The sequence below is a fragment of the Haliotis rubra genome, unplaced genomic scaffold (genome assembly GCF_003918875.1).
Source record: "Haliotis rubra isolate DU_JTF1 unplaced genomic scaffold, ASM391887v1 Scf70, whole genome shotgun sequence".
NCBI lineage: Eukaryota > Metazoa > Mollusca > Gastropoda > Lepetellida > Haliotidae > Haliotis > Haliotis rubra.
Window position 1 is genome coordinate 1,383,995 of NW_025767413.1, and position 26,848 is coordinate 1,410,842.

The 26,848-nt window shown below is 36.8% G+C and overlaps 1 protein-coding gene across 5 annotated transcripts in view; it reads left to right on the forward strand.

The window, feature by feature from the left end:
* The window catches only part of LOC124258763 (dual specificity tyrosine-phosphorylation-regulated kinase 4-like), a 56,890-nt gene extending 42,781 nt beyond the window's left edge, over positions 1-14,109 (forward strand). For 4 of the 5 annotated variants that reach the window (XM_046692847.1, XM_046692848.1, XM_046692849.1 and 1 more), the window contains 10 exons: positions 176-339; positions 4,384-4,520; positions 5,859-5,999; positions 6,524-6,662; positions 6,983-7,064; positions 7,222-7,455; positions 8,269-8,398; positions 8,648-8,826; positions 9,271-9,390; positions 9,885-14,109. In XM_046692847.1, the coding sequence (XP_046548803.1) occupies positions 176-339; positions 4,384-4,520; positions 5,859-5,999; positions 6,524-6,662; positions 6,983-7,064; positions 7,222-7,455; positions 8,269-8,398; positions 8,648-8,826; positions 9,271-9,390; positions 9,885-10,111 (1,553 nt within the window). In that variant the 3' untranslated portion in view covers positions 10,112-14,109. Of the gene's footprint in view, positions 1-175; positions 340-4,383; positions 4,521-5,328; positions 5,466-5,858; positions 6,000-6,523; positions 6,663-6,982; positions 7,065-7,221; positions 7,456-8,268; positions 8,399-8,647; positions 8,827-9,270; positions 9,391-9,884 lie in introns of all 5 variants that reach the window. The other variant, XM_046692845.1, reaches the window with a different exon arrangement.
* The last annotated feature ends 12,739 nt before the right edge of the window (positions 14,110-26,848 follow it).

A 26,848-nucleotide genomic window follows, 5' to 3' on the forward strand; every position in this document is an offset into this window, starting at 1 on the left:
CAGACATGAGATACTTCTGAAGAATCAATGTCTCATATCATGTTATTTTAGAATAAGAACTGCAGGGTCTATAAGTTCCATATTTCAGGCAATACTACTAACATAAATGTAAGGTAATGCAAACATGCATTTAATGATAATTTGTAGCAAGTGCTTATGTTCTTTTTTATTCCAGAGGCACTCAAATTATACAGGAGTAAACTTTCACAATTTGAACAAACTGAAATTTTGGACTATCCTGAAGTTTGGTTCATGGGCCTAGAAGCCAAGAAGATTGAAGGAATTCCTGGTGGGGCTCAAAACAATGGTTATGATGATGACAATGGTTCATACATCAAGGTAGGCATTCAGTACATTTAGAGAATATTAATGGGATTGATGTATCTTTGCTGTTAAATTTTTAACAATTTAAATTTGTTCATAATATACTGTTTAGAAATTTTAGACAGATAGACTGTTAACATTTTTAAAACAATACAGGGGAAAAGTCATGGTTGTATTAATGGATCGGTTTTCTTGCAGCTATTTATCATGTTTTTTGAAAGTAATGACAAAACCCTGCAACAAATATTACGTTTAGGATTTAGGACAATAAAAAAAATATTTTAACTTTATGCTACAATAATAATAGTGGCTTCAGAGGTTAGGAGGACTGTCCTGGATTTTGTAATCTGAGTCAAATGTGTTAATGTATGTGTTTCTTGATATAAGAACCTGAGTGCCACATTGTCGTTGTGTGAAACAAGACACCATGCACAGAGCTGTTAATGCATACCTGCTGTAGCGTGATTTGGACCACCTTTGGGTTTCTGTGACTAACAACAATCTACGCTATCAGATGATCATTGGTGCAGAACAGACCTACCATTATTGTCAATGTTTGGGGGGCGTTACATTTGCTATTTTTGTTGCTTTGATGCAGCGTTCAATAACTATACAATTCTCCAATTCTCCATACAATGAGTAGTTATGAAAATCACTATCAAAACTCATATTATTGATAGATCATGACCATTTGAATTTGGCATGGTGTACATGAAGGTAATCAGTGAAGTGGAAGCATACATTTTAGAGAAAGATGGAATGATTGTTGTTAACTTGTTATCAAAATATTTATCTCATATTATCGTGATCTTCTATAATTATTACTCACAGATTAGTGATATTGATACTTTGTGTTGGTCTTTGGTTTTTCCATGACAAGGATTAAGCTCAAACCTGAAAATAACAATTTAAGTGTCATACTCTAATACCAGTATTAAAGAAGATGAACGTTGAATTAGTGCAGTTTATGAAATAAGGCCTGTCCGACCGACCGAGACAGTCTAGATTTCTGACGGACAGTCTAAATTTACAGCTAGCCAGCCCGATGGTCTGGTAAAAACTTTAGATGTTCCATACATCTGAGTAAATTCACCATATTTGGTCTGGTTAAATCCATTTTGGGCTGGTAACATTTTGAAGTTACTGGCCCTGATGTCTGGCTGTACTTTTGGCTTATTTCATACACTGATTAGTGTCAGAGTTCTTACTTGTGACTAGAAATTATCATATTTATGTTTGGGGAGCAGATCATGTATATGTTACAGTGAATATGTCAAATCAGTGATTTTGTAAAATCATTGAGAATTTCAGGGATTTTGTAAAATTCCTGATTCACTCGGTGGTTTCACAAAATCACTGGAATTCCTAGGATTTAACAAAATCCCAGAAAATCATGAATGTTTTTTTTACATATTCCCTGAAATGAATATATCACATTTTCAGTGTTTGTTTTGACAATACTGCTTGTAATAAGTAAAGACAAAAACGTATCAATAATAAAAAGAAAAATAACCTTTATAGATTAAAAATAGTTGCATAAATATGTTGTAAAAAATATCAAATAATTCAACATGTAAGTGACAAAAACAATATCTATCACTATCAGATGATGCATCAGTGTTCAATTGCCATAATCATGCAATGGATCAGAGTACCTTTGTGGTATCTTTTGAAACATAGTCACAACACTCATATGTATTAACATTTGTTTTTGCAAGAGAGGGAAGAGTGACACATAACCCGAGCCTTGTGTAACATTTGCACCTTTGTGTCTGACATCTTTTTGTGCCATTACAGTTACATTTCACAAAACCCTGTCCACCACATACAGACTCTGACCGAACTGCAGATCTCAGTGATACAAGTTTCTGTCGACATATCTGCAATTGTGTAGAGAGATGTGGCACACACATCAAACTGGTTGTGTGAATACTTTCCACACAAGACACCAGCTTTTACAGCAAGTGTGTACATGCCGTTGTCAGTAATGTCCATTACAACTCCTATGAAATTCCTTGGATCGACTCTCCTCTGCCAACACCAGGAATTGGTATTGTCACATTGTCACCCACTGCAACCTCAGAGGGAACAATCTTGCTCCTTTTCACCATTCTCTCTGCTTGAAGAATCTGCGACTAAGCTGCCCTCTTCCTGTGTTCACTGATGCCTTTATGTCTCTCAGCAACAAGGTCTGTTGATGGAGAGTGTTCTTGTTGCAGTTCTTGTTCTTGTTGCAGTTCTTGTTCTGGTTGCAGCTCTGGTTCTGGTTGCGGCTCTTGTGCTCTTGCGCCTCTTGATTGCACTTGCTCAAGATGATCAGATTCTCGTTGTTGATCTGCCAAAGGTACTGTATCCGACGACAGGGCGTTGAGTAGGTCATCCTCGCTTCGAAGTCTAGAAACAACCTCTGCTGTCAGACTGGACGAGTTGAGACCAACAGAGGCATCAGAGCCAGTGAAAGCAGCGAAGGGTGTCATCTTGATGCCACTATGATAACTGGAGTTCTTCTGGAACTGGACGAACTTCAAGCCCATGATCCAATCCGTTGTCTTGTGTTCAGCTAACCAGGCAGTAAGCATATCCTACACATCACAATTTACACGCTCAACACAACCTTGAGATTGAGGATGACGTGGGCTTACCATGGATAATGGATAATGGTTAGATCAGGTCAAAAATGGGAAAATTCATCAATGATCTTGGCTGTGAACTCAAATCCATTGTCACTTTGTAGAATAGCAGGTGCCCCAATGAACAGAAATATATCTAACAACTGGTAAGCCACTTCCGTTGCTCGCTTTGACGTTAAAGGTGTGAGTACACATTTGAATTGACCTTGAGACATGGATTGCATATCGATCAAGTCAACCTGTGCACGAGAAGCAAAGTTCTTGGACAAAATTGGCATTACAACAACCCCTTTCGTAGTGGTCCTCTTTCTCTCTTGCTGACACTGAACGACTTGAAGATGGTCAGCCCTTCGAGGGTGATGTTAGCGTACTTCTTGTTTACTTCCTTCTGCATCTTGTCTCTGCCTCCATGACCTGTTGCAAAATGGGCTCTCTGAATGATGTCAAAAGTATCTTCAATAGATGCGAATTAGATGGGATCTTCACCTGCTTCTCTTCTATGGATCAACTTCTTGACATCTCCACATTCCAGGATTTCATACTTTCTGAGCTGGTAGTATTGATCATTGTTCTTTGTAGTTGACAATGTAGCTTCCAAAAAGTCTCCTATGATCTTCGGGTACTTCTCTCTAGGAATCAAGACACGCTTGTTAGTGTTGTAAATCTCATAGAGTTGACGCCTAAATTGTACTTCTCTATCTGACTCCATTCTGCAAATGCAAATATCATCTTATATGATTTTCTTTACTGTATGAGTTAGTCTAACAATCAACTGAGACCTTTTGTTGATGTATTTTATTCGTCTATCTAACTGAAATCATATGGAGCCAAATTGCTTTATTTTCTAATAACATTTCCTCATTAGTTAAACAAACTTAATTCCATGAGTTAGTCAACACAACTTCCTTATATTGTTTATCTTTGGTTACTGTATACACATGCAATATTTTCAAGCAGTATTGTCAAAACAAACACTGAGAATGTGATATATTCATTTCAGGGAATATGTAAAAAAAATTGTCATGATTTTCAGGGATTTTGTTAAATGCCTAGGAACTCCAGGGATTTTGTGAAACCACCGAGTGAATCAGGAATTATATAAAATCCCTGAAATTTTCAATGATTTACAAAATCACTGATTTGACATATTCACTGTAACATATATACAGTCATTTATCATATCAATACAAAGTTTTAAACAGTTTCATTAACCTGTGAGTAGTTTAATTATACTGTACAGATATCCTGATTCATTTAAACTGACTTGGTTGTGTTTTGTGGTGCTTATATTTCAGGACGTCTTCTTTGTTTAACCAAAATGGACACAGATTTATTTTGATGGCCTGTTTTTATTGTATTAATGAGAACCAACAGAATGCCATTAGATCACATCAATATTAATATATTTTTCTTTTTCTGTGTAACAAAGGTTATAGGTGACCATCTTGCATTTCGCTATGAGATAATGGAAGTGATTGGGAAAGGATCTTTTGGTCAGGTAGTCCTGGTATTTGACCACAAGATTCGAAAAGAGTTTGCTGTTAAAATTATCAGAAACAAGAAGAGGTAATCAATGGTGTCTCAATCAAGCCTGATTTTGCCTGCCATGTAGACTGCAGCTTCTTGTAATAAATCTTACATGTGATACCTTTAAAACTAAATTAGCTATTTCCAGAAGAGAAATCTAAAAATGGTAAATATTTCAATGTGATTTTCTTTTTTCTCTCCTCAGTTTTCAGGATACTCTTATCCAGAGTTTTTATTTGATGAATATCACATGTATGATGATCTGATTTTCCTTTCATATGATGTGCTGTGTAAGACTTAAAGTGATTCCTTATCTGTCTTTATCATATTTTACAAATTGATGAGAATGATTGAAAACTTTAACGTAGAGTATTCCTTTGAAGTCTTTCATCTGTATAATCACTTGGATTAATTATACATCAATCATTGTCACTATTGCCAGTAAACAGCACATCATCACTTGCATGCACAGGTCTCTCTGTCTACGTATTGATCTCTACCTTTCCCTTCATTAAATAACCCCATATGTTGTTAATGTTCGGCTTATGACCTTTCTGCTTTTTTTCAGCTCTCTGTTTGTGCAGCTTTCCTATCATATTCTGTCTCTGACATATACATTCTGCAAAGATGATGTTTAAAAACTAGTTTGATGACATCCTTTTTGGAGGGAAAACATAAAAAATATGTTTGTCCAAACTCCCATAGGTGCATCCATGCAGATTGTATTAATTACACTATGCTCTATTGCCTGAGCTCATTTGGAAATGAGTGACTAACCCTTATCCCTGCATATATATCTCAACCTTCTCTTTGCTTATGCTTGGCCTGTCTATGTTTGCTTTGTCAGGTGCTGCATGATCATTTGGTATTTCGCTATGAAATGCTTGAAGTGTTGGGGAAAGGCTCCTTTGGTCAAGTCGTCAAATGCTATGACCACAAAACAGACCAAATGGTTGCTGTGAAAATAATTCGCAATAAGAAGAGGTAGAAATTGATTTACTCTGTTTTAAGCAAAGTGAAAGAGGGAATTTGCTTTGTGTGGAACCATAACAAAACATTTTCCTACAATATACCAGAGCTTCTGTACATTGGTTCCTTGCACTTTGTTTCTATTTAGTGTTAGTTTATTAATTTCTTTGTTTTACTACATTACTACATATCATATTTATTGTTCAACATATTTAACAAAAGTGTATCGAAAAAGGTTACCAAATACATAGTCAGTTAACATGCTTAAGTTGTTAAATCAATGTATTAAAAGAAAGAGACTGTTTTGCTTTTAAGAAAATATTGTAACATTTTATGTAATATCAATTTCACTGTAAATTGTAATGTGAAACTTGCACAGTGACTCATGAATAATATGTGATGGTACAGGTTCCATCACCAGGCATTGGTAGAGGTGAAGATTCTGGATGCTTTACGGTGCAAGGACAAGGACAACCAGTACAATATCATCCATATGTTAGAGTACTTTTACTTCAGAAACCATCTCTGTATCACATTCGAACTCATGGGGTAAGAATATTTCTGAATTAATGTTAAACTTTCCTCTCATTTTGTGTGCCTATGAGCTATATGCATCAACTTCAGCAGTAATCATCAATGTTTAATTTGCACACTAGGTACAAGAATATAAAATTTTGTAAGAATAATGGATCAGTGTTCATTTGTTTGGTGTAAATTAAGTAAACCTAAAAGTCTAATTTAAGGCATTACATGATCATGTAAAAAAATATGTTCAGAATTAAGTAAACATGAAAGTTTCATAATGGTAACCTCCTCGTGTTGTGGGCATGTTCATTCAATCTGTATTTTTTTTTCTTACTTATGTAGGTATAGATCACAAACATGTGTTCAGCTTTACCTATTAGCCTAGTGTACTGGTAATATTTGTGGCAAATTGGAAGAAAATGGTGGCTAAATTACTTATACTAAAATTTCTGGCAGTAGCTAGTGTACCTTCATTTCATTGGTAAAGATGCCATGTATATTTCGCTCTTTCATATGCATAAAAAAATGTATGTGTTTTATAATTTCAGAATGAATCTCTATGAGTTGATCAAGAAGAATAACTTCCAGGGATTCAGTATTGCACTTATCAGGAGGTTTGCCTTCTCGTTACTTCAGTGTCTCAAGGTTCTTCAAAGGGAACGGATAATCCACTGTGATTTAAAACCAGTAAGTAATTCTTATTTCTCAGAATATGGGAGCAAAACATGTTATAGTCTCTTAATGGTTATTCTCTTAGTGTTTATTCTATCATGTTAACAAGTGACATACAACAGGATCCACATCATTCTTAAGATGTTACTATAAGCCTTATTGCATCACAAAAAAAACAAAAACAATGCCTTTTGTCATTATCACATATAGTGTAGCCTCAGTATTATCACTCTCTATTTTTGTGAAGGCATATGTTGTTTTCATGATAGTCCATGTTTACTTGATAAAATGTCTCTTGCATATAAAGTAAAATAACCTGTTTATTTCTCTTATAGGAAAACATCTTGTTACGACAAAGGGGTCAAAGTTCTATAAAGGTCATAGATTTTGGTTCTAGCTGCTATGAGCATCAAAGAGGTGAGTGAGCATGACAAATTTCTGGCTGAAATTTAAAAACTGGGTTTTATATTCTTTCACCAAGTGTACAACTGAGCTATCATAATAGTTTGAACATATGTTTCTTTGTAGATTTATGTTTGCAAATTGAGAATCTAACATGGTCCCTCTGTTCCAGTGTACACATACATACAGAGCCGATTCTACAGGTCTCCAGAGGTGATACTAGGTTTGCCCTACTCCATGCCTATTGACATGTGGAGTTTTGGTTGTATCCTGGCTGAGTTGTACACAGGCTATCCTTTGTTCCCTGGGGAGAATGAGGTGGAGCAATTAGCCTGCATCATGGAGGTATTGGGACTCCCACCTCAGAATGTCTTAGACCAGGCAACTAGGAGAAGGCTGTTCTTTGGTAGGTATAGCAGGATATGTGGCAGGATAAGGTATAGCAGTCCATAAAATATAGCACGTCCTACCGTCCTTGATGGTCTATATTTGTGAAGGACAGTCTATTAAATAAGCAAGGCCAACCTTTGGTCGGGGGAAATATTTGAGAAAAATAAACTTTACCTGGTTTCAATGAAGAGTTTTACAGGGCTCCAGATAATTTTTCAACATCAGCAGTACGTACTCCTTATTTTTTCAATATAGGAGTACTGAAAAAACATTTTGAGTACTGAATGGAATTTAATGGCGTATCAGTAATCCTGTGTTTCGTTTCATATATGCACCACAACATTGCTACTCTTGTGTAAACAGGTCAGTAAACAATAAAACAACACTCTTTCAGATAAATACTTCTGTAAATGATTCCAAGACCATACAGCATTGCTGTGGTGCGTATGTGCTACGTTTTCTAAATTATTTCCTACCGTATCGTGCATTTTCTTTATCCGTACATACGCCGATACGGCCCTTATCTGGAGCCCTGGTTTTAGTTTTTGGGACTGGCTGTATTTAGTCAGGACTGGACACTTTTTTGGACAGCAGTCCTTGGAAAGGCCACATTTCAAAGCTATTTTATACACTGGGTATAGGATAGCAGTGTATGGATTCTGTATGGTTCAATAATAATGACTGAAATAATGTTATTGAGCAGGCTATCATCAGTCATATTAGTTATTATTACGATGAACTTCAGTGTAGTGTATGTTAGAATATACTGTTAATATACCGAAAATATGAATGGAGGAATATCCATGCACTATTTCCTGATTTGTTTCAGATTCTAAAGGTAATCCCCGATGTCTTACAAATAGTAAAGGCAAGAAGAGGAGAGTGGCATCCAAGGATCTACAGCAAGCAATCAAAACTAGTGATGCTAGCTTCCTGGACTTTATAAGAAGATGCATAGAGTTAGTTCAGCTTACATCTATCATTTATTGAAAATTTTGTTTTGTTGTAAAGATTCTATGTGTACAATCTTCTGATATTTATGAAGACTTGTGAATGTACAAACTGTACTCAAAAGTATGAGTTTTCTTTTAATATTTTTTTTGTAATGAATTAGACTGATTTAGTATTTCTTCAGTACTGTATATGAATTATTGAATTAGATTGTTTTCTGCCCCAAAACAATTTTCGAAATAATTTTCTGATATTAGATGGGATCCATCTGTGCGAATGACATCAGATGAAGCACTGCATCATGACTGGATCAAGGAAGGGCTAGTTCACCGCAAAGACAGAGTTCTGAAAGGGCAGCACAAACGACATACATCTCCAGGAAGTGAGGGACAGCAGCCTGATCCCTACAAGGTTCCTGCTCAACCACCTGTAAAAGGTATGACTATCCACAAAACAGTTATTTGTTGGGGTCCAGGTATTTTAATTCTGATAAATTCATGATAATATTTATGGTGAGGTGGTAGTCTCAAGTGAATATCTGGGTTTTTAAAAATATGTTTTGGTGCTAAAATGTATCTGACACAATGATATTATTTAAAGAAACCGAATAGAGCTCATTATATCAGCAACTGATTCATTCACACTGATTTTTCACAAAGGACAGGCGACAAAAATGTCTGTTTTGTTGGATATTGTTTTGTGTTTTAAGTACATATTACATATGTATTTGTTTTTTGAGTGTCTGTGAAATGAACCTTGAAGATATGATGGTGGGGTTTCTTTCAGATTTAACTTGCCTATCTTACCTTCTATTGGCACATCATGCCTTATGATTCAGAGTCACTTAGAGTAATATATGTCAACACTATGCATTTTGCAGAGAAGACAAAGGTGGATGAGTGGAAGATGTCGCTGAAGGAGAAGCGCAGTGCAAAAACACGGGAGAGAGTTCCACCAGTTGGGACGTCTGCAGAGCAAACACATGAAGAGACAGGCAGGGGTGGGTAGTAATTTATTTTGTATAACATAAGGTTAAGTATGGAATATACTTCAAGGAATACCCTTAATTGCCTCATGAATGATTTGGTAATACACTGTGAATAAGTGTGAAAATGAAGGGTTTTTTGCTAAATAAGGGGCTGAGTATTTATAAAAATATATTACCTGATAAGTGATTGACTAGAACTCACTCACAATACATGTATATTTAGATAGACCTGAAATCAAGCCATACCTGACACATAATTATTCAAAATAAACTGAAACTCTGAATCCATGGTTCCTCATTGATATGAATGATTTCTTGTATTTGTATGCTCCACTCTTTTTCCTTTCTTGTTTAGAGTCAGTGAGCGAATGAATTGAGACTGAATATGTATATATATATATGGTATTTCAGTTATTTTCCACCATGTCAGCAATGTTCATGTTACAACTCACAACTGTGCTGTTTCAATCAAATGAGTAATTTAGGTGAAATTTGGTGTTAATCAGATCCTGGTACAAAGAAGGAAGATCAAGAGTCTTCTGAAGACCCTTCTGAGAAAGCAAAAAAGGTCCAATCAAATGAGAAGCGGCCATCAGAGGATTCAGGTGTAGAGAAATTAACACAGTCAGAAAAGATTCACCATCAAGACAGCGGTGTGGAAGAAAGTAAAGACCACCCCCAGGATAATAATGTAGATGAAGCAGGGAAGTTTCTACCACCAATTGCAAAATGATTTCTCCACAAGTCAGTGCACATACCCGGTTACATGGAATTAATTCATACTTTGTGTGAATATATCAAGTCAGTATTATTACAATTGAAATCTTGTACTAAAACAAGATTTTTCATATCTACAACAACCACAAAACATTAGTCTGTGGTGCAAGTCTTCAATTAAATGGAATGCTATGATTATTACTGAACAGTTAACACATTGATGTTCATGAGAGAGAAATACTGGAATCTTTGAATTGCTGCAGTTCTTATGTTATCTGTTTAAGGAACCATGTAAAAAGAATAATTCTAAAATGGTAACAAATTCTTGTCATTCCAAGGTACCCTTTATGCACAGGTTGTTGTTCAGTAGTTACATGACAGCATTATCATCCATAACGATTTTGTCTCTAAATATTTTGTTAACCAAAGCACAGTGCCCACTGTCTGATATTGAACGTCATCATACGTATGCCAAACATATATCGTCTTTACAATGCATGTGTTTCACTACAGGTCATTCTCTTTCATGATGAACCAATTGATACAATCTATTGCAGTATTTCTTTCGATCTGCCTCAATATAAATACATGACCCATAACTGGATTTCTCTGTGTGAGTTTTTCATGATGGGATTTTGTACTTGTCTTACTCTTTCTGAACACTTCTACAATGTAGACAGAAATATGCAGATAAAAGGTTGGAGGTTGTAGGTTTGTATTATTTCCATGCCATTATTGAAGCAGACAAACTTCGAGAGGCATAAGTGTAATGTGCCTGATTATTTGCTCAAGAGGTATAATTACTGTAACAAAGAGTGATGTTCATATAGTACATTATACATTTCTGAAACATTTTTTAAGCAAATGCTGATCAGTATTGAGTGTATATTTATAATTGTCAAAATATTTATGAATACTATTAAAGGTGTTTGCAATGTATAGAGATTGATGATTTGCTGTTGGATTGCTCAAGTCATTGTTATCAATGTATATATCATTGACTCATTGTTTGTTGTTACTGTACATACTGCAACATATATATATGTTAATACATTGTTTCTTTACCATACCAGTATCAGGGTCAGCATGTTCTTTCTTTAAAATATTACAACTTTCGGTATGTAATTTTATGCTTTAACAGTATCAACTACGATTTATTTTGCTGGAAAATTGAACTCACACTTCTTTATCTAATGAAATTATTTTATAACTTTTATGATCTTTTTCTGTGATTGTTCTAGACTGTTATTGTGTTGAAATTTAAATTATTTTGTTATGCAGAGATTAAAATCCGTTTTCAACTATTCTCTTTTATTTCTACATGATATATGTGATGATACATTTCTGATCCTATTCACGAAATAGTGGTATATATTGTTTGAAGTTGTTTGAAGTCAGAATGTAATCAGATGTGAATAATATTATGGCCATTTTTTTTATGAAAGAAAAATCATCATATAATCTTTTATATGGAGATGTCTGACGTTTAGTGTTCTCCATATGCAAGTCCAGTCTTCTTGTGTTTATGACCCAAGATTTTAGCAAAGAGTCTCATACTTTCCAAAAGAAATGTTTTTGTATAAAAAATGAACATGTGACTTCACATGGGTATTATTGTGAACCTTGTCAAATAACTACCGTTAAGTATCATATGAAAATTTATTGTGAGGATTGAAGTCATTTGCATTGAATGTTTTGCATTTATAACCAAGCATGAAAATTTAATTGCTTTAAACTGGAAGTCATAAGGTTGCAATTTTCTGACATGTTCCCTTATAGGCAAAATCTTGTGTTTTGTGGTTTTATGCATTCTTGAAGTTAAGGTTAATTATTTTCAATCATGCTGGATGTGATTTATATTTTCACTTTGTTTGATAGAATTTTCAGTTTACTGACATTCAGCCAAGCGCAACACATTTGAAATTGCAATATAAGTAACATGTGATTTGCATGTAGTCTCCTTTTGACTGCAGCTTTCACTGTAATACATTTTAAAAAATAAGTAAGAAATTCAGTAGAGTGTATTTATTTTGTGTATGGTTGTGTGCAATAAATGCTGTGATTTAATGACGGTTAACATTATGCTCTGTTAAATTTGAGGGAAATTGAATTAGGGTTGTTATATGAAGTGTGTTTGTACATATGCAAATCCTAATATTTTGCATCCATGCTCCAGTGTTAAAATATGTTATAACCTGTTAACAAAGTTCATCTTAGTAAAAAGGAAATACAAAATTTCTTTAGATATCAGTATTACTCAGCGACTCCGTCCATGTATACAACAATACTGTGTGTATCTCTATTGAAGTATGTGTTTTATCACTGTTGTGACTTCTCTTCATATCTGGTTCATTGAGTACCAGTGTTTGTTGGCTCTTAAAATCTGGAATAAGTAACATTGCAGACAACAGAGAAGCAATGGTAATTTTGCTAGCAATGTTTCATCATATGGTTTTATAATGGAGGCTTGTGAAAGATGTGTTCTGATTATTCACATTCTCAGATTAGTGAGTTTTTATCACATTTATCAGAGTTTTATTTCTGGACAATATTCTTGATTGGAGACTTGAGGGACAAAGATGTCTGCATATACCATAACAGGAAGTTATAGGTGTCCAACTTTCATTCATGATCTGAAACTGATTAGATGATGTTTGGCACATATTACACCAGAGACCATATAATAATGATCTCTGGTTACACATACAATCCCATATGCATAACTATATAGTCTCCTGACCTCTCTGTCTGGCAGATTGGACCCAGTATCAAGATCTCAAATCATGGTATCCAAGCTTGTTACCATTGCACTAAAGTTTACTTCTTTGGGCTCCATGCACTCAACTTGGTGACCATGTTGCTGAATCTGTGGTAATTCCTGTTGACAATCCCCATGAATGTGTATGAAATGGCTCCTAACCCAGCTCTCCAAAATCAGTCTTACAGATTGTATGTATAAAGATTGTGTATCATGACTACTCCCAATGGTGTGTAAACTCTTCTTCGTGGGACTGTCAGACACTGGCCGTCCTTATTCCAAAACCTCAGGGACGTTATCATCGGTGTTGATCTGGTCCAAGTCATCAAGCATGATACTTGTTCCCCCCTCATGGCCTCTTGGCTTGGGTAGTTTTCTGAGCCTGCTTGGGTGCTTTAGTGCATGTTGCTCTGTCCTGATGAAAGAAATTTTTGTGGAAACATGCTCTCAAACAGAAGAGGCAACATGACTGACTAAGTGGAGAATCAGATGGTGGGGCAGGCCAGGGTCTGTCTTCCTGTGGCCAAGAACAAGAAGTCTCCTTGACTGAAGCATGCAAAGTTAACACTGACATAGTCTTCTTGATCCCTTCCCTGCTTCTGTCATTGTTTATCACAAGCAACTTCATATTTAAAGTAAATATAGTCCTCTCTAGCTGTTACTCAGTAAATATTTACAAAGAAAATACCATGTGAAAATAAATTATGGAATGTTGAGGACTTCTGAAGAAAATATTAAAAGTTTTAAAGTGATGACAGGTTGCAGGCTATGATGTGTTACCTAGGAATTGTTTGCATATATCATAACAGAAATATATCCTTTGTCTTTTAACAGTTCAGCATTATTTACGTTATTGAAATTAATTATTACATCCTATGGTCTTACTTGATGTTAAAAACAACTCTGATGGTATGTACAGATGTGTAGTATAATTAAGTGCTAATAGTATTAGAAATGCCCGAACTGAACATTACATCAGTTCTTTAGCCATGAAATATAGACACCTACTTACTAAGAGAGAAGACCACTCTTAAATGCCCCTTGGAAAAAATCAAAATGAGCTTGGTCAAACACACTTCATCTAAGTCATGTCACCTTTGTGCTCTGCGTTACTCATGATAGTTGCAATATGTATTACTGTTGCAATGATGTTTTGGTATACATCAGTTTTATTTGCACTTCAAGAAAATGCAAGTATTGTGCACATGTAATGCACAGTCTTCAGGTGGAAAATAAATAAAAATTTGACATTTGCACATATTTATTTGTATTTTTTATCCATCCTTGTGAGTAAGTGAACGGAGTGGATGAGAGGTATGTTTGATGAAAGAGTCAGAAATATTCCAGTACAGTTTCATGGCAAATCAATGCTTAACAGTGTAAGCAATAATCCACATCATCTTGGTACCATGACATGCAATCAATTTGGTCACCACCCTGTTTGTCCAAGCAGTCCTTCCATGATGAAAATGGGCTACATCATCTTGAAAGATCACAGTTTCAAATGGTTAAGAGCCGGGTAGTCTAGAGGTTAAAGCATTCACTCATCGTGTCAAAGATCTGGGTTCAAGTCCCTACATGGAGAAGCCCATTTCTGGTGTCCCTGCAAAAACATATGCAAGCCTTTCTTTGTGAAGGTTACTTCTTAAGAAACAAAACCTACCAAATCTAAAGGAAATAGTAATTATAGTGCAATGATGGCTGGCAATGAATGATGAAACTACTTTTCACAAAAATCTTCAGACATTTGACTGATGTGGCTGGATTTGTAAACTTCAAACTTCATCCCAGATTTCAAACTTGATTTTACCTGTATGTTTCTGGCATATTTTCATCTAAGATGGTTAATCAGTGATAATCATTATCTCCATAATTGTCTCTTGCCCCTTGTAGGTAACTTACACAATAATTCATCAGTGACTTTCAGCATAATGAGTTATGTTGTGAAGAGAATAGTTTACATTCACTGGTCTCTAATACAGTACAACCAGAAATTATTGAGAATTTAAAGATTGTAATTTTTTTTATTCACGTATTAAATGTGAATATTAGCAGAACATAACTCCAGATTCAAAGACAGGTGAACAGTTATAGTCCGTTTGGCTCAAAAGCGGACCGATGAATTGCAATCTAACTCGAAAACTAATAAACATAACATACTCAATGAAACGCTGATCATAATCAAAACATCATACCAACTCTGTGAGGTATTTGCAGAATTTTTGTCCTTAAAATAATAATGTTGTTTAACAAACTATCATTAAAATATTGACACAGTTCACTGTTTGTTACGAGGGAGGAGTGCAGAGAAAGGGACAGCCAGGTGTTCGAGAAGCACGTTCACAGACAAAGTTATTTATTCATTAACCTGTGCTGTGCCGTCTTCATCCGTTCTCGAACACCTGGCTGTCCCTTTCTCTGCACTCCTCCCTCGTAACAAATAGTGAACTGTGTCAATATTTTAATGATAGATTGTTAACAAATTTTTATTTTTAGGACAAAAATTCTGCAAAAACCTCACAGAGTTGGTATGATGTTTTGATTATGATCAGCGTTTCATTGAGTATTTTATGTTTATTAGTTTTCGAGTTAGATTGCAATTCATCGGTCCGCTTTTGAGCTAAACGGACTATAGTATTTTGTCAAGTCACCATGGGCAGCAATGCAGGCTTCAATGTGGCAGGGCATACTACTGATCAAAGAAGTTAGAAAGTCGTGGTCCATGCTGTCCCAATATCGGACCACCTCTTCTTTCATTTCAGCAATATTTGTCAGATTTTTCTTATTGACACTTTCCTTCATAAGTCCCCAAACATTTTCTATTGGATTTAGGTCAGGGCTATAATTGGCCAATCTAATAATGTCATATTTTGGGTCCGAAACCAGGCCTGTGAATGCTTTGAACGATGTTTTGGGTTGTTGTCCTGCTGGAAAATCAAAAAAAATTCCATAGAACACATGAGCAGATGGAAGTAAATGTCCCTCGAGAATATCTGTGTACCGCTCACTGTTCATATTCCCTTCAAATACACAGAGGGGTGTTGCCCCAAACACAGATATGCCACCCCACACGTTAAATTGGACTGTACTTTGGGCACTGATACAAAGGTTTTTCAGTTTGTTAGGTCCACAATTTCAGTGTATTAGGAAACGGCCACACAGAACTTTCATCTGAGAAAATCGCATTGTCCCAGTTAAAATTTCTATGCTGTAAGCACCAGTTCAACCTTTGCTCCTTTTGTTCAGGTTTCATGATCGGTAATTGCTCGACTTTTCTGCCACCCCTTTGCATGCAGCTCAGTTCTAATTGTCTCCTTACAGACAGCCACAGTTCCTCTATCAATCATATCCAGCCTTAAGTTCTCTAAACTCCTTCGTTTGTTTTTAGAAACAAGAATACCAAACCGCCTCCTGTCACAGACAGTCAATTTTCTGGGCCTACCTGCACCTCCTTGGTGCTCAATGCCATATCCATTTGCAATATCTTTCAAAACACGATAAACAGTGGACAAAGGGATGCCTGTTCTACTTGAAATCACTTTAGCTGATCTGATGTCCCTGTTATAATACTCTAAAATCAACTTCCTCTTCTCTAAATCATCCATACTGAGGATCACTGAAAATGTCGTCTGCTAGCAAGAAAACAAAGGGGGATAACTCTTCACAAACTAATGAAAAAGGATTAACGGAGTTGTCTCTCTTGAATGAAACCAAGCACTTGATAGCTGGTCAAGGTTGTTTATACTAGAAATCCAATTAAACATATTCCTAAAATTCTCAATAATTTCTGGTCATACTATACTTGTCAATGCTATTTGTCAACGGTGTCCTTGTCAAAGCTGATTGTATCCTGCAGTAATCATGCTAACAGTTGCCTTGGAATTACAGTGTTCAGCTTCTTGTCCTTGTTTCAGATATGCTGAAAATGGGCCAAACACAAGTTTAGACATTATGTGGGATGTGTGTTTGTTATCGAAGTACCTAACACATTCTAATGAAAACAAAACGATCATTATACAAGTATCAATTTATTCCACATAGTGGCAAGAGAAATCTGCAATATGGCCATGAATATCAACTACATCGTGACTGTAGCAGACAATATATTCTTTGTGCATGTACATAAAACATACTAGAAAAACAATACTGGCTAAAAACAACTAACAATAACCAAAATAACCTGACATACTGTGTATTCTCAAAATGTGTCAAATGCTACATTAAATAAAGAAGAAAGATATAAAAAACAGACATAGCAAACTATATTTAGTCAGTCTGACAAATGAATAGGGACTTCATGTGATGAAACAATCTATATTTAATTTGTATTCATATGCTCCTCTCAAAAATACTTTGTATGTATAATGTGATATGAAAATGGAACACGATTCCTGGCATGATATAACAAAAACACTGCTGGTGTTTGCAAAAGCTAGGAAAAACATACAGGGTACTGACAGCACTAATGAGGTAACTTCAGCATACCTCCATATATTATGATGCTTTTCAGGAAGTGTAAAGATATATATACCATATTCGCCACAATAATACCGAGGTTCCTCAGGATACATAGACCTGTTTGGATTCACAAAACTTAGGAATCTGACAAAGGAAATTTCTTATTCATTTTTTTTAGAATTTTTGTCTGAGACTGAGCTCAGTTGATGAAACTTGTTGATAATAGTTTATCAGGCAGATCTACAATGCAAATATAATCTGTTATATAAACAAGAGAAGAAGGAATGTTGCCTAAATTCCAGGCATTATAAAGATTAAAAAAATAAACTAGAAGTTAATCAAGGAACGATCCTTGGAACAAGATGCTTACAACAGTGAATACAGTATTTGACTGGGTCAGGAGTACATTAGAATACTTTGCTCATGATACATTTGGTATTTACCCACAATACAACTCATATCATGATTCTTACCACAAATACTACTGTTAAGTCAAAACAGATACTTTTGATACCTGATATCAATGCACATCACAAGAGGAAAAGTTGATTATGTTTTAATAATGGACAGTTAAGAAATTGGTTTGAGACACAATGTTTTCAAAAATATATATCATGCAAGTTTCAAAATGTTTCAAAAGAGTTTTCACTCTGCAATGAAATCACTGCAGAAAACAAATCATGATTAATATTATGCACACATTCCTGTCAGTCTGTCACCATAGGCATCATCTTAAATCTGACAACTTTTATGAACTGTTCATGTTCTTGTTATATATTACAAGAGCAAAAGTTTTCAGATTCAATGAATTGTTATCAAAAACTAAAGTTCATATCTAACAGTTACCATGGTTCATATTGATGATAAAAAATATCTTAAATCAGTGTTCACTAACAGTGGTTATCAAGAGCATTTGCACACAAATCAAGTGTTTAGAACACCATACGTTTTCTACTGGTACATTACAACCCTGTCCGCATGTGATCACAGGTAAAGGACATATATATACACATACAGGTTTCTGCCACAAAATTCTGCAAATCTCATATTGTCCAGCTTTTTTCATCTACAGTGGGACCTTGTTTATCCAGACTGTTCATTTTCATTTCTTGTATATATGCGTATACAGACACACAATGACAGAATTCCCGACAAGATAATCTAAAGGCAGGTTTTCTGGACTAGCACGGTTTCATTGTATTATAAGTGAACAAGATAACATACCAAATTCTCAGGGATCATAATCTACAACTGTTTTCATGAATATGAAGGTTTGAAGTTTTTCCAGTCAGTTAATGCATGATGACAAGTTGTTCTACAGCTGCAAGTCTAACAGATCAAGGTGTATCTATTCATGTCAGTGATAGTGTTGAGAATATGCTCAGTGTTTGGAGGAATGAAAGAGTATGGTGTTACACTGCTGAACACCACCTGAAACACCAAGATCTGCACATTGTATCCATGTGGGAAGCAGGACCTGAGAACTCTGCATGGTGCGTGAACACAGGGAAGGATGCATTGATTCAGGACAATTAACATCATAAAGAAAGAATAATTATTATTTACACTTGTGTTCAAAGGGCACATAACCAAAGCACCTAAAATCCAATTTGGATTTGTGTTCAGACACTGTTGTACAAACATTAATAAAACGATGGATTGCATCGTTCAAATTTCATTGCCAAGATTTGTATTTGTGTTCCAGGTAACATGGACACAGCGAATATTGACTTTCACTTACAAATCTTTCATAAAAGATAATGTTTAACACAGATGTCTTCTTTTGAACAGATATTAATCATTATAGCTACAGCTCAGTAACTATGTGAAGAGATGAGGCATTCTCTGAATGGTATCTTGTGGGATGTTTCCAGCTGTTGATCAGTCAGTAAGTAATATTGCTTTTTGCCTTAAAAACATGCTAACATCTGATATCATGTCTGTTTCTAAAAATAAATCAGTTTTTTTTTACTTTTCATGACCCATAGTGTACAGTCAAAATAATTCAGTCACATAAAGTACAGAGTTATTAATAAATGCTCTTATATACATGTGAAAATTGTCAGTGAGGATGTCATAGGATTCTGATTGGACCATGAGCATCATCGCTTCCATGTTAATTTTTGTAATTCCACATATAATAAGTATGTAGTATGCAAACATGTGTTACATGAGTGAGTGGGTTTCTACACTTCATTAAGTTCAAATAACTTCAGCTTTAGTATAGTGTTGCAAAAACTCAACAATCTAAACTAATTGTATATTGAAATATTTCGTTCTCCACACAAATTATCTCTTATTTAGTAATATCATTACAGTATGCTTCATAATGTTTCAACATTATTAACTTATTACAAAGGATTTCATTTTATATTCGCACTTCAACCAATTTTAACTACAAAATGTAATACTCAAGAAGCATAATGTACATAATCCTGTATGATTAAGCATCACATGATATGTGTCATAATAATATTGTGTTTCTGAACACCTGCTTGAGACGAGAATCCTGGGTTCATTACTCTAAGGGAGGTAACTCCCCCATGTTATCACGTATCTTGTTAAACTGTGTCTGTAAACAAAAAAGAGGGATCATGATTGACAAGTTCTCTAAGATATCATGTCAGGTGTATACTGCCATAAACATGCCAAGGGAGTCTTTTTCTTGATGCTTTTGATCTGTATATTTCACAAATGTCAGACAGTGAATACCTTGGTATAACAGCTAGGGAAGAAAGCCTTTGGTGCCAGCTTAGTTCTCACAGACTTGTTCTCACCTCTTATCCAGGTGATTACCAGCACTGTACAACACTGCATGTTATAAGACACTTCAACAAATAGGCCATGGAGTTCAAATTTTAAGTCAGGGTGATTGCAATACCTGGGAATTATCTTGGATTTCAAACTAAGTGCTTTCAGCAGGCAAATTGGAAAAAAAAATCATTGTCTTGTTCCAAATTGGGATTGTGTGTAAAATTCTCATTTTCAGAAACTGGTATTGCAATTCAAGTAATTATGTAAACTATTCTAAAATTACTATTACTAGCATTAGAAAAACACAAGTCACCTGATCTGGTTTAAATAGATCCCTGAATACGTACTGTCTACACATTTCATATTACATTTCTTCAAATGGGTTTATCAGAACTTCCATAGAATGCCAGGAACGTTTCTATACATAAACAGCATTACAAAGATGTCATAAACATAGTAGCATCCTCTTAAGACTACTGTTTAACCCATCCAACAGTGTTATTGTGAGCACGGCATCTGAATTCAAATACATTCAACAGGGACACGTTCAGCTATGGTGTAAGTGGCAATAAGTGTCTACCAAGAATTATCTACCACTGCTTATGCTGAAATTGATCCAGAAAGATGGCTATTTATGCCTGCTGGTATTTTAGCAGGCTAAAGGTTAATGCACACAAAAAGAATGTAGACAAACTCTACTACAAGGTCATCAGCGGATGGCCAAGTGTAAGATATTATGTGTGCATGGTTAATGCAGATTAATGCATATCATAAAGCATACAAATTTCACATAATGTTACAATCCCTGAATCAATCATTTCCATTGGTTCACCTCTACCCTAGTGCTTTAATGTGTAATTGTACAATCTAAGCTTTTCTTTGTATCAACTAGGTTTGAGTCCATGAAACATTGAAATTTTCTTTTGTGCAGGTCGTTTACATATAGTTCAAATTTGTTCTGTAATTTTGTTAATTTGATAAATAATTGTGGATTTTGTGAGGAAACATTCAGAATTTGACATCATTTTTATTGTCAAGGCTGTCCAAATTATGACAGAGTATACAGAAGAGTTATCTTTCCTTGCCTGAACATCGCTGCTACAGATGCTGTTAAGTTTCAATAAGACTTCTACAAAAGACAAAGAATGAAAAGGGAAAAATCGCGTAACTGTGTATGTAAGTAGTTTTTAATATAACCTGATGAGAAAGAATATTATTTTTTTCATGTTTTTTTCTTATTTGTCTGATACAAAAGTTAATTTATCTCTCAGATTTGACACTTCAGTTGCAATGATTGGAATGAAGACCTTGACAGTGACATGCAGCATATTACAACTTATATGGGCATACATGCACATAATGTTATGCTGATATGGTGACTACAATTACAATTCTGGCTTACAATATATCATAGAAATGAAGCAGATTTGCTGAATCTGGAAGTGAGAAGGGACTGTCGCAGCTAGCTGGTCGTGAATGTGACATGTATGATGCACTGATAAAGCTGGTACCTTTATCGGTAAAGCTACCTTTGATGGCCATTACATCACTTCCTGCCAACATCCTCACCTGATGATCAGTGTACGGTATACAGAATGCAGTAATGTGCAAGTCTCATGAAGATATGTGAACTAATAGATGTAACTATGTAACAAATTGTAAGTACATAATAAAAATGTAATTTTTAGAGTAAAATTGATATTTTATACTTATCCTGACTCATGCTCTTTTGCTTGTCTTCTTCTTCTTGCGAACATAGTGGAACACTTGTATCTCCTTATTTGAAGCTCCCTTCAAAATAAAATCACTAATTGGTACTCACCACGAGTTGCTCCCCTTTGTCTCCCCTGGCGGGAAAAGGTGTCGCCACCCTCTGGCCATGTGCTCCACTCTCTCCTGATTTAGCATGAGCCCAACACTTGAATTTACAGGAAATCCAAAGTGTTATGTGGGGAGGATGGGAGAGCTAACCTCATGAGTCAGGATAAGTATAAAATATCAATTTTACTCTCTAAAATTACATATTTTTCCTTATCCTGACTCATGCTCTTTTGCTGTAGCATCACTGGAGCAGGAGGTGGGTAACAGAATACTTTGGTTTATAATTAGTGATTTTGTATAGATATACTGTAATATCCCCTCTGGAACTTCATGAAGTCTTAGATTTAGGATGTTTCCTGTATAAAGAAAACCATAGGTTATATAAAAGCCATTAAGGGGAATTACATTATGAATATATTGAACAATACATATAAATTATATATATATATATATAGGTGACTCTGATAGAGGCACTGAAATTGACTATATCCAAGTATATGCTTAAGGTAGAATACTTAAGCTGAACATATATACATAGCCCTAAAACTCCTTAGAGTTATAAGCTAGATGAGTATGTATAAAATACATATTAATCTTGTGAGGCCTAATATTTTAGCAGCCTACGAGGGACTGTCAGTTGCTGGCGAGGACCAGTGGTCCGAAATGGTGAATGCCAGAGACATCTTCTGTAGTGATGTCTCTTAGGTAGTGATTAGCAAATACCATGTTAGATTTCCAATAGCATCCTTCCATAATCGTGTTCAAGGAACAGTTACCGTGTAGGGCGAGGGTAGAGGCCAGTGCCCTGATCTCATGTGGATTAGATGCTGTTGGTGGGTCCAAGCCTGCTGCCTTGTAGGCACGGAGAATGACAGTCCTTATCCAAATAGATATTGTGGTCCGTGACACTTCTGTTTGATTCGTAGGCGATAATGGGATGAATAAACGTTTGAGAAATCTTCTCCTTGTTTTGGATCGTCGTAAATAAACTTTGAGCGCTCTTACCGGACACAGTGATAGGTCTTGTGTATCTTGTGATCCGAGAATAGAGGATAGCGCCGGGATGTGGAATAATCTGTCTGGTTGACCTGGCAGTTGATTCTTTGCAATGAAATCCCATCTTAATCCGAGGTGCGCTGTGTTATGATTGTCATCAAACTGTATCCTCTCGTAATCCAGAGCGTGAATTTCAGACATTCTTGCTGCTGTGGCTAGCGATAGCAGAAACAATGTTTTCTGTGAGAGAAATTCAAAGTTTGTCGATTCCAAGGGTTCATAGACCTCACTCGTGAGGTGTTGTAACACTACATTCAGATCCCAAGCTGGGGCGTGGAACTTCCGCTTTTGGTCCTCCAATCGGAAAGCTCGTAGTAAGGCCAGTAACTCTGGAGATCTTGTCAATTTGACACCCGTTCTCATGGTGATTACAGAGCTAAGCGCGGCAAGATATGTTGATATCGTTGAACCTTTTAAATGTTTGTTTTGCGTAGGTAACACAAATAGTCTGCCACTTGAGGTTGTGAAGCCTCTCTTGCTGTAAACCCTTTCTTTGTTGCATAATTTTCGAAACTGTGCCACTTGTCGTCGTACAAGTTACGAGTTGAGTAACGTAAGGCAAGCGTGACTGCTTTTGCCGCCCTGGCAGAATATCCTCTCTTGTTTAAACACATTTGTATACAGTCCATACGTGTAGTTGGAACATTGCTGGGTTTCCGTGCACTTGTTTGGTGTGAGGATGAATTAACAGGTTTGCGCGCTTGGGTAGCTCCAGTGTTGGTTGACCGATTTCTTGAATTAGTATGGAAACCACGTTCTGGCAAACCAGTAGGGCGCGACCAAAGTGAGTTGTAGGCTCTGTGTTTGTCTGATTTTCTGTAATACTTGAGGTATTATTGCTGGCGGCTGAAACGCGTACGCATTGAGGCCTTCCATGATAGACTTAGAGCGTCCGTTGCCCAAGCTTGGGGTCTGGAACTGGTGACACGAATGTCGGTAGCTGATTGTTGAATCGCGTGGCGAATAGGTCTATTAGCGGCGCTCCTAATTGCTTGATTATCTGTGCAAAAATTTCCCGGTTGATCATCCACTCTGGCTGGGTGATGGTAGATGAGGCGAGAGAAGCGTCTGCTAGTATATTTCTGGCTCGGGAATGTGCACTGCTTTGACATGTAGATTTAGATCTTGTATTAAATCGAACAGTTGAAAACTTAGGTTCAAAAGGTTCATCGATCTGGTTGAGCCTTGCTTGTTTATGTAAACGCCACTGTCGAATTGTCTGTATGGATCATTAGGCTAGCATTTTGTAGAAATATGTGCTCCAATGTAGAAATGGCGTTGATTACAGCTTTCATTTCTAGACTGTTTATATAGGTTTGCATTCTTGCTGATTCCATAACCTGATATCGTGTGGTTGGTGAGATGAGCTCCCCAACCTTGGGTAGACAGCTGTCTACATACAGATGGGTTTGTATTCCTGCTCTGCTAAACAAATCCCTTCGAACATTCGATTTCTTGGTCCACCATAGTAGATGTGGTCTGAGATGTTTCCGGTTAGACTGAATGGTTGTACATCGTTGAGATGTCGTTGATGAGGACCTGTAGGGGACGTAACTGTAATCTGCCTGTGACAGTCATGTCTTGGGCTGATGTGAAGACCTAGTAAGGCTCTGCCATTGTCGCAGTGGAGTAGCGGAGAGTAGAGCTGGTGGAATGGTCTGTTGTATCTTGAATAGCAACGGTCTTCTGGTACCATATCTGGTTGCGTTTGTGATGAATCGAATACCTAGGAACTGTAGGTCTTGCGATGGTACTAGGTCCGACTTGCGTAAGTTTACTAACCCAACCTAGTTGTGTTAGTAGCTTTATGATGTAGTTTAACTGTAGTTTGAGGCGCGCGTGGATCTTGATCTACTTGTATCCCGTCGTCGAGGTAAAGCGCGCTGCGTAGCCCTTGACGATGTAGAAATTTGATAATCGGTTTCGTTATCCTCGTGAATAGCCAGGGGCTGATGATATTCGAATGGAATACTTTCCACTGGTAATGTAGCCCTTCTAGAGTAAATCGTAGGTATTTCCTGGAATCGGGGATGAATGGGGATGTGCAAGTAGGCATCCTGTAGATCTATAGCTGCCCATGTAGTCCATAGGGCCAGAATCATCTGGCGTAACTGAGGTAAATGTATCATCTTGAAACCGGATTGGTTTCGTGTAGATAGTTCTTGTTGAAAAAGCTCATGTTGTAGATGAGTCTGTATTTCTCCGTGGAGTTTTCTTGGGAACTAGGAAAACTGGGGAGTAGAAACCTGGTTCGACGTTTGCTTGATCTATTACTTCTATGGCCTGTTTGGATAGGGTGATGAGACAGCCTCTTTTATCTTTGGTAGTTGTTGGCTTATGTCGAACTTGGGGGTTTGATTGTCAGGGGAAGCTTGTCCTGTGAGGATCACGAAATCCGTGTTGAATAATGTTGGAGGCGTAAGGATCTTGCAGTATTCCCAGTTTTCCCAGTGTAGTTGGAGCGTCCACCCACTTGAGCTGGTTGTACTGGAGCGGCTGGGGTGGAAGACTCCAGTCGTTCGAACCTGTGTTTCAGCGTCTATAATTGCGGGAACCTCTGGGTGTCCTGCCTCTTCCTGATCCTCCTCTATAGTTGCCATATGGGCTGACGAAGAATCTTTACCTCTAGAGCTGGCTATCTTCCTGTCTCTTGCTCTTTGTAGACCCGTGAACTTAGATCTGCCTGAGTATCTTTGTGAAGTCTGACGAATGGCGCTGGCTAGTGTGTCCATCGATCTAATCATAAGGACTTCCCTGGAATCCTTAGAGACTTCCTTGGCGACCTTGTCGATTTCTCCGTCAAAGATGGATGTTGTATACCAGGGGCTGTATAAAGTGGGGCTGTAAAGTTCTCCCCAATTACAGGAAGGAGGAGGCCTTGACGGCGAGCTAAGGTCAGTGCTGCTGAAACAGATGTAAGATGATCCGTTAAAACTGCTGATCTTTCTTTTGCATAAGTAAGGCAGAATAAATCATTCTATCATCTTCCGTCGTGGAATCCGGAATCTAGTAATCAGAGTCTCATTGATGGAGTCCTAGATCTATTTAACCCAAAGAACATCGTCTAAGTCATGGTTTCTATATGAGCCAACTTGCGATCATCCATCTTGTAAATCTTGTTCTTTACATAAGCTGATGATCTTATAGTTCTCATCGATGTCCTGGGCCTAATGTAAAGGAGTCCATGTTATCGTGGAGAACTTCTTGGCGAAAGTTGGGTAGATGTGGTATCTGAACTTTCGTGGCTTTCTGGAAAGCTGCATCTAGATTCTGTGGCACTGTCGCATGTCGGATTCGATCGAGGGGTAGAGTGATTGCATCTGGATCATCTTCCTTCATCAAATCGTCTGAGCTGTATTGCCACTTTTAGATGGTGATGTGAGATCTAGGTTATTGACCATCCAATACCGTATCTCTGCATCAGAAAATATGATTCCTCCATCATCCTCAAAACCATCATCATTAATAAATTGTAGATGCTCTTCGGGACTGCGTGTAGCTGTCTGAATATCTGATGAGGTTTGTGGCGATCTAGTTGACTTGTGCGCCGCTCTATGTGGAGATCTGATGGGTGATCGACCTGGTGATGAGCGGGTGGAGATCGTCTATGGGATGATCTTCGGGAGACTTGTGAGGTGAATGTTGATAGCTTCGCGAAGCTCTTCGGCAGTCCCTCGATGTTCTTCTAGACGATGAAGATCTGGAATCATATGTCTTTCGCGAATGCCTTCGCGAAGCTTCATTTGCGTCGGTCCGGGGGATGCGATGATATGACCTTGAAGGCTTCCGTGATGTCTGATGGTCTGAGTCCATATCTAGAGATGAAATCGAAGATGGTGATGATCTCTCCGCCTTCGCGAGGCCTTGAAGGCTGTACATCTAGGTCCTTCGTCAAAGGTGGTGCGG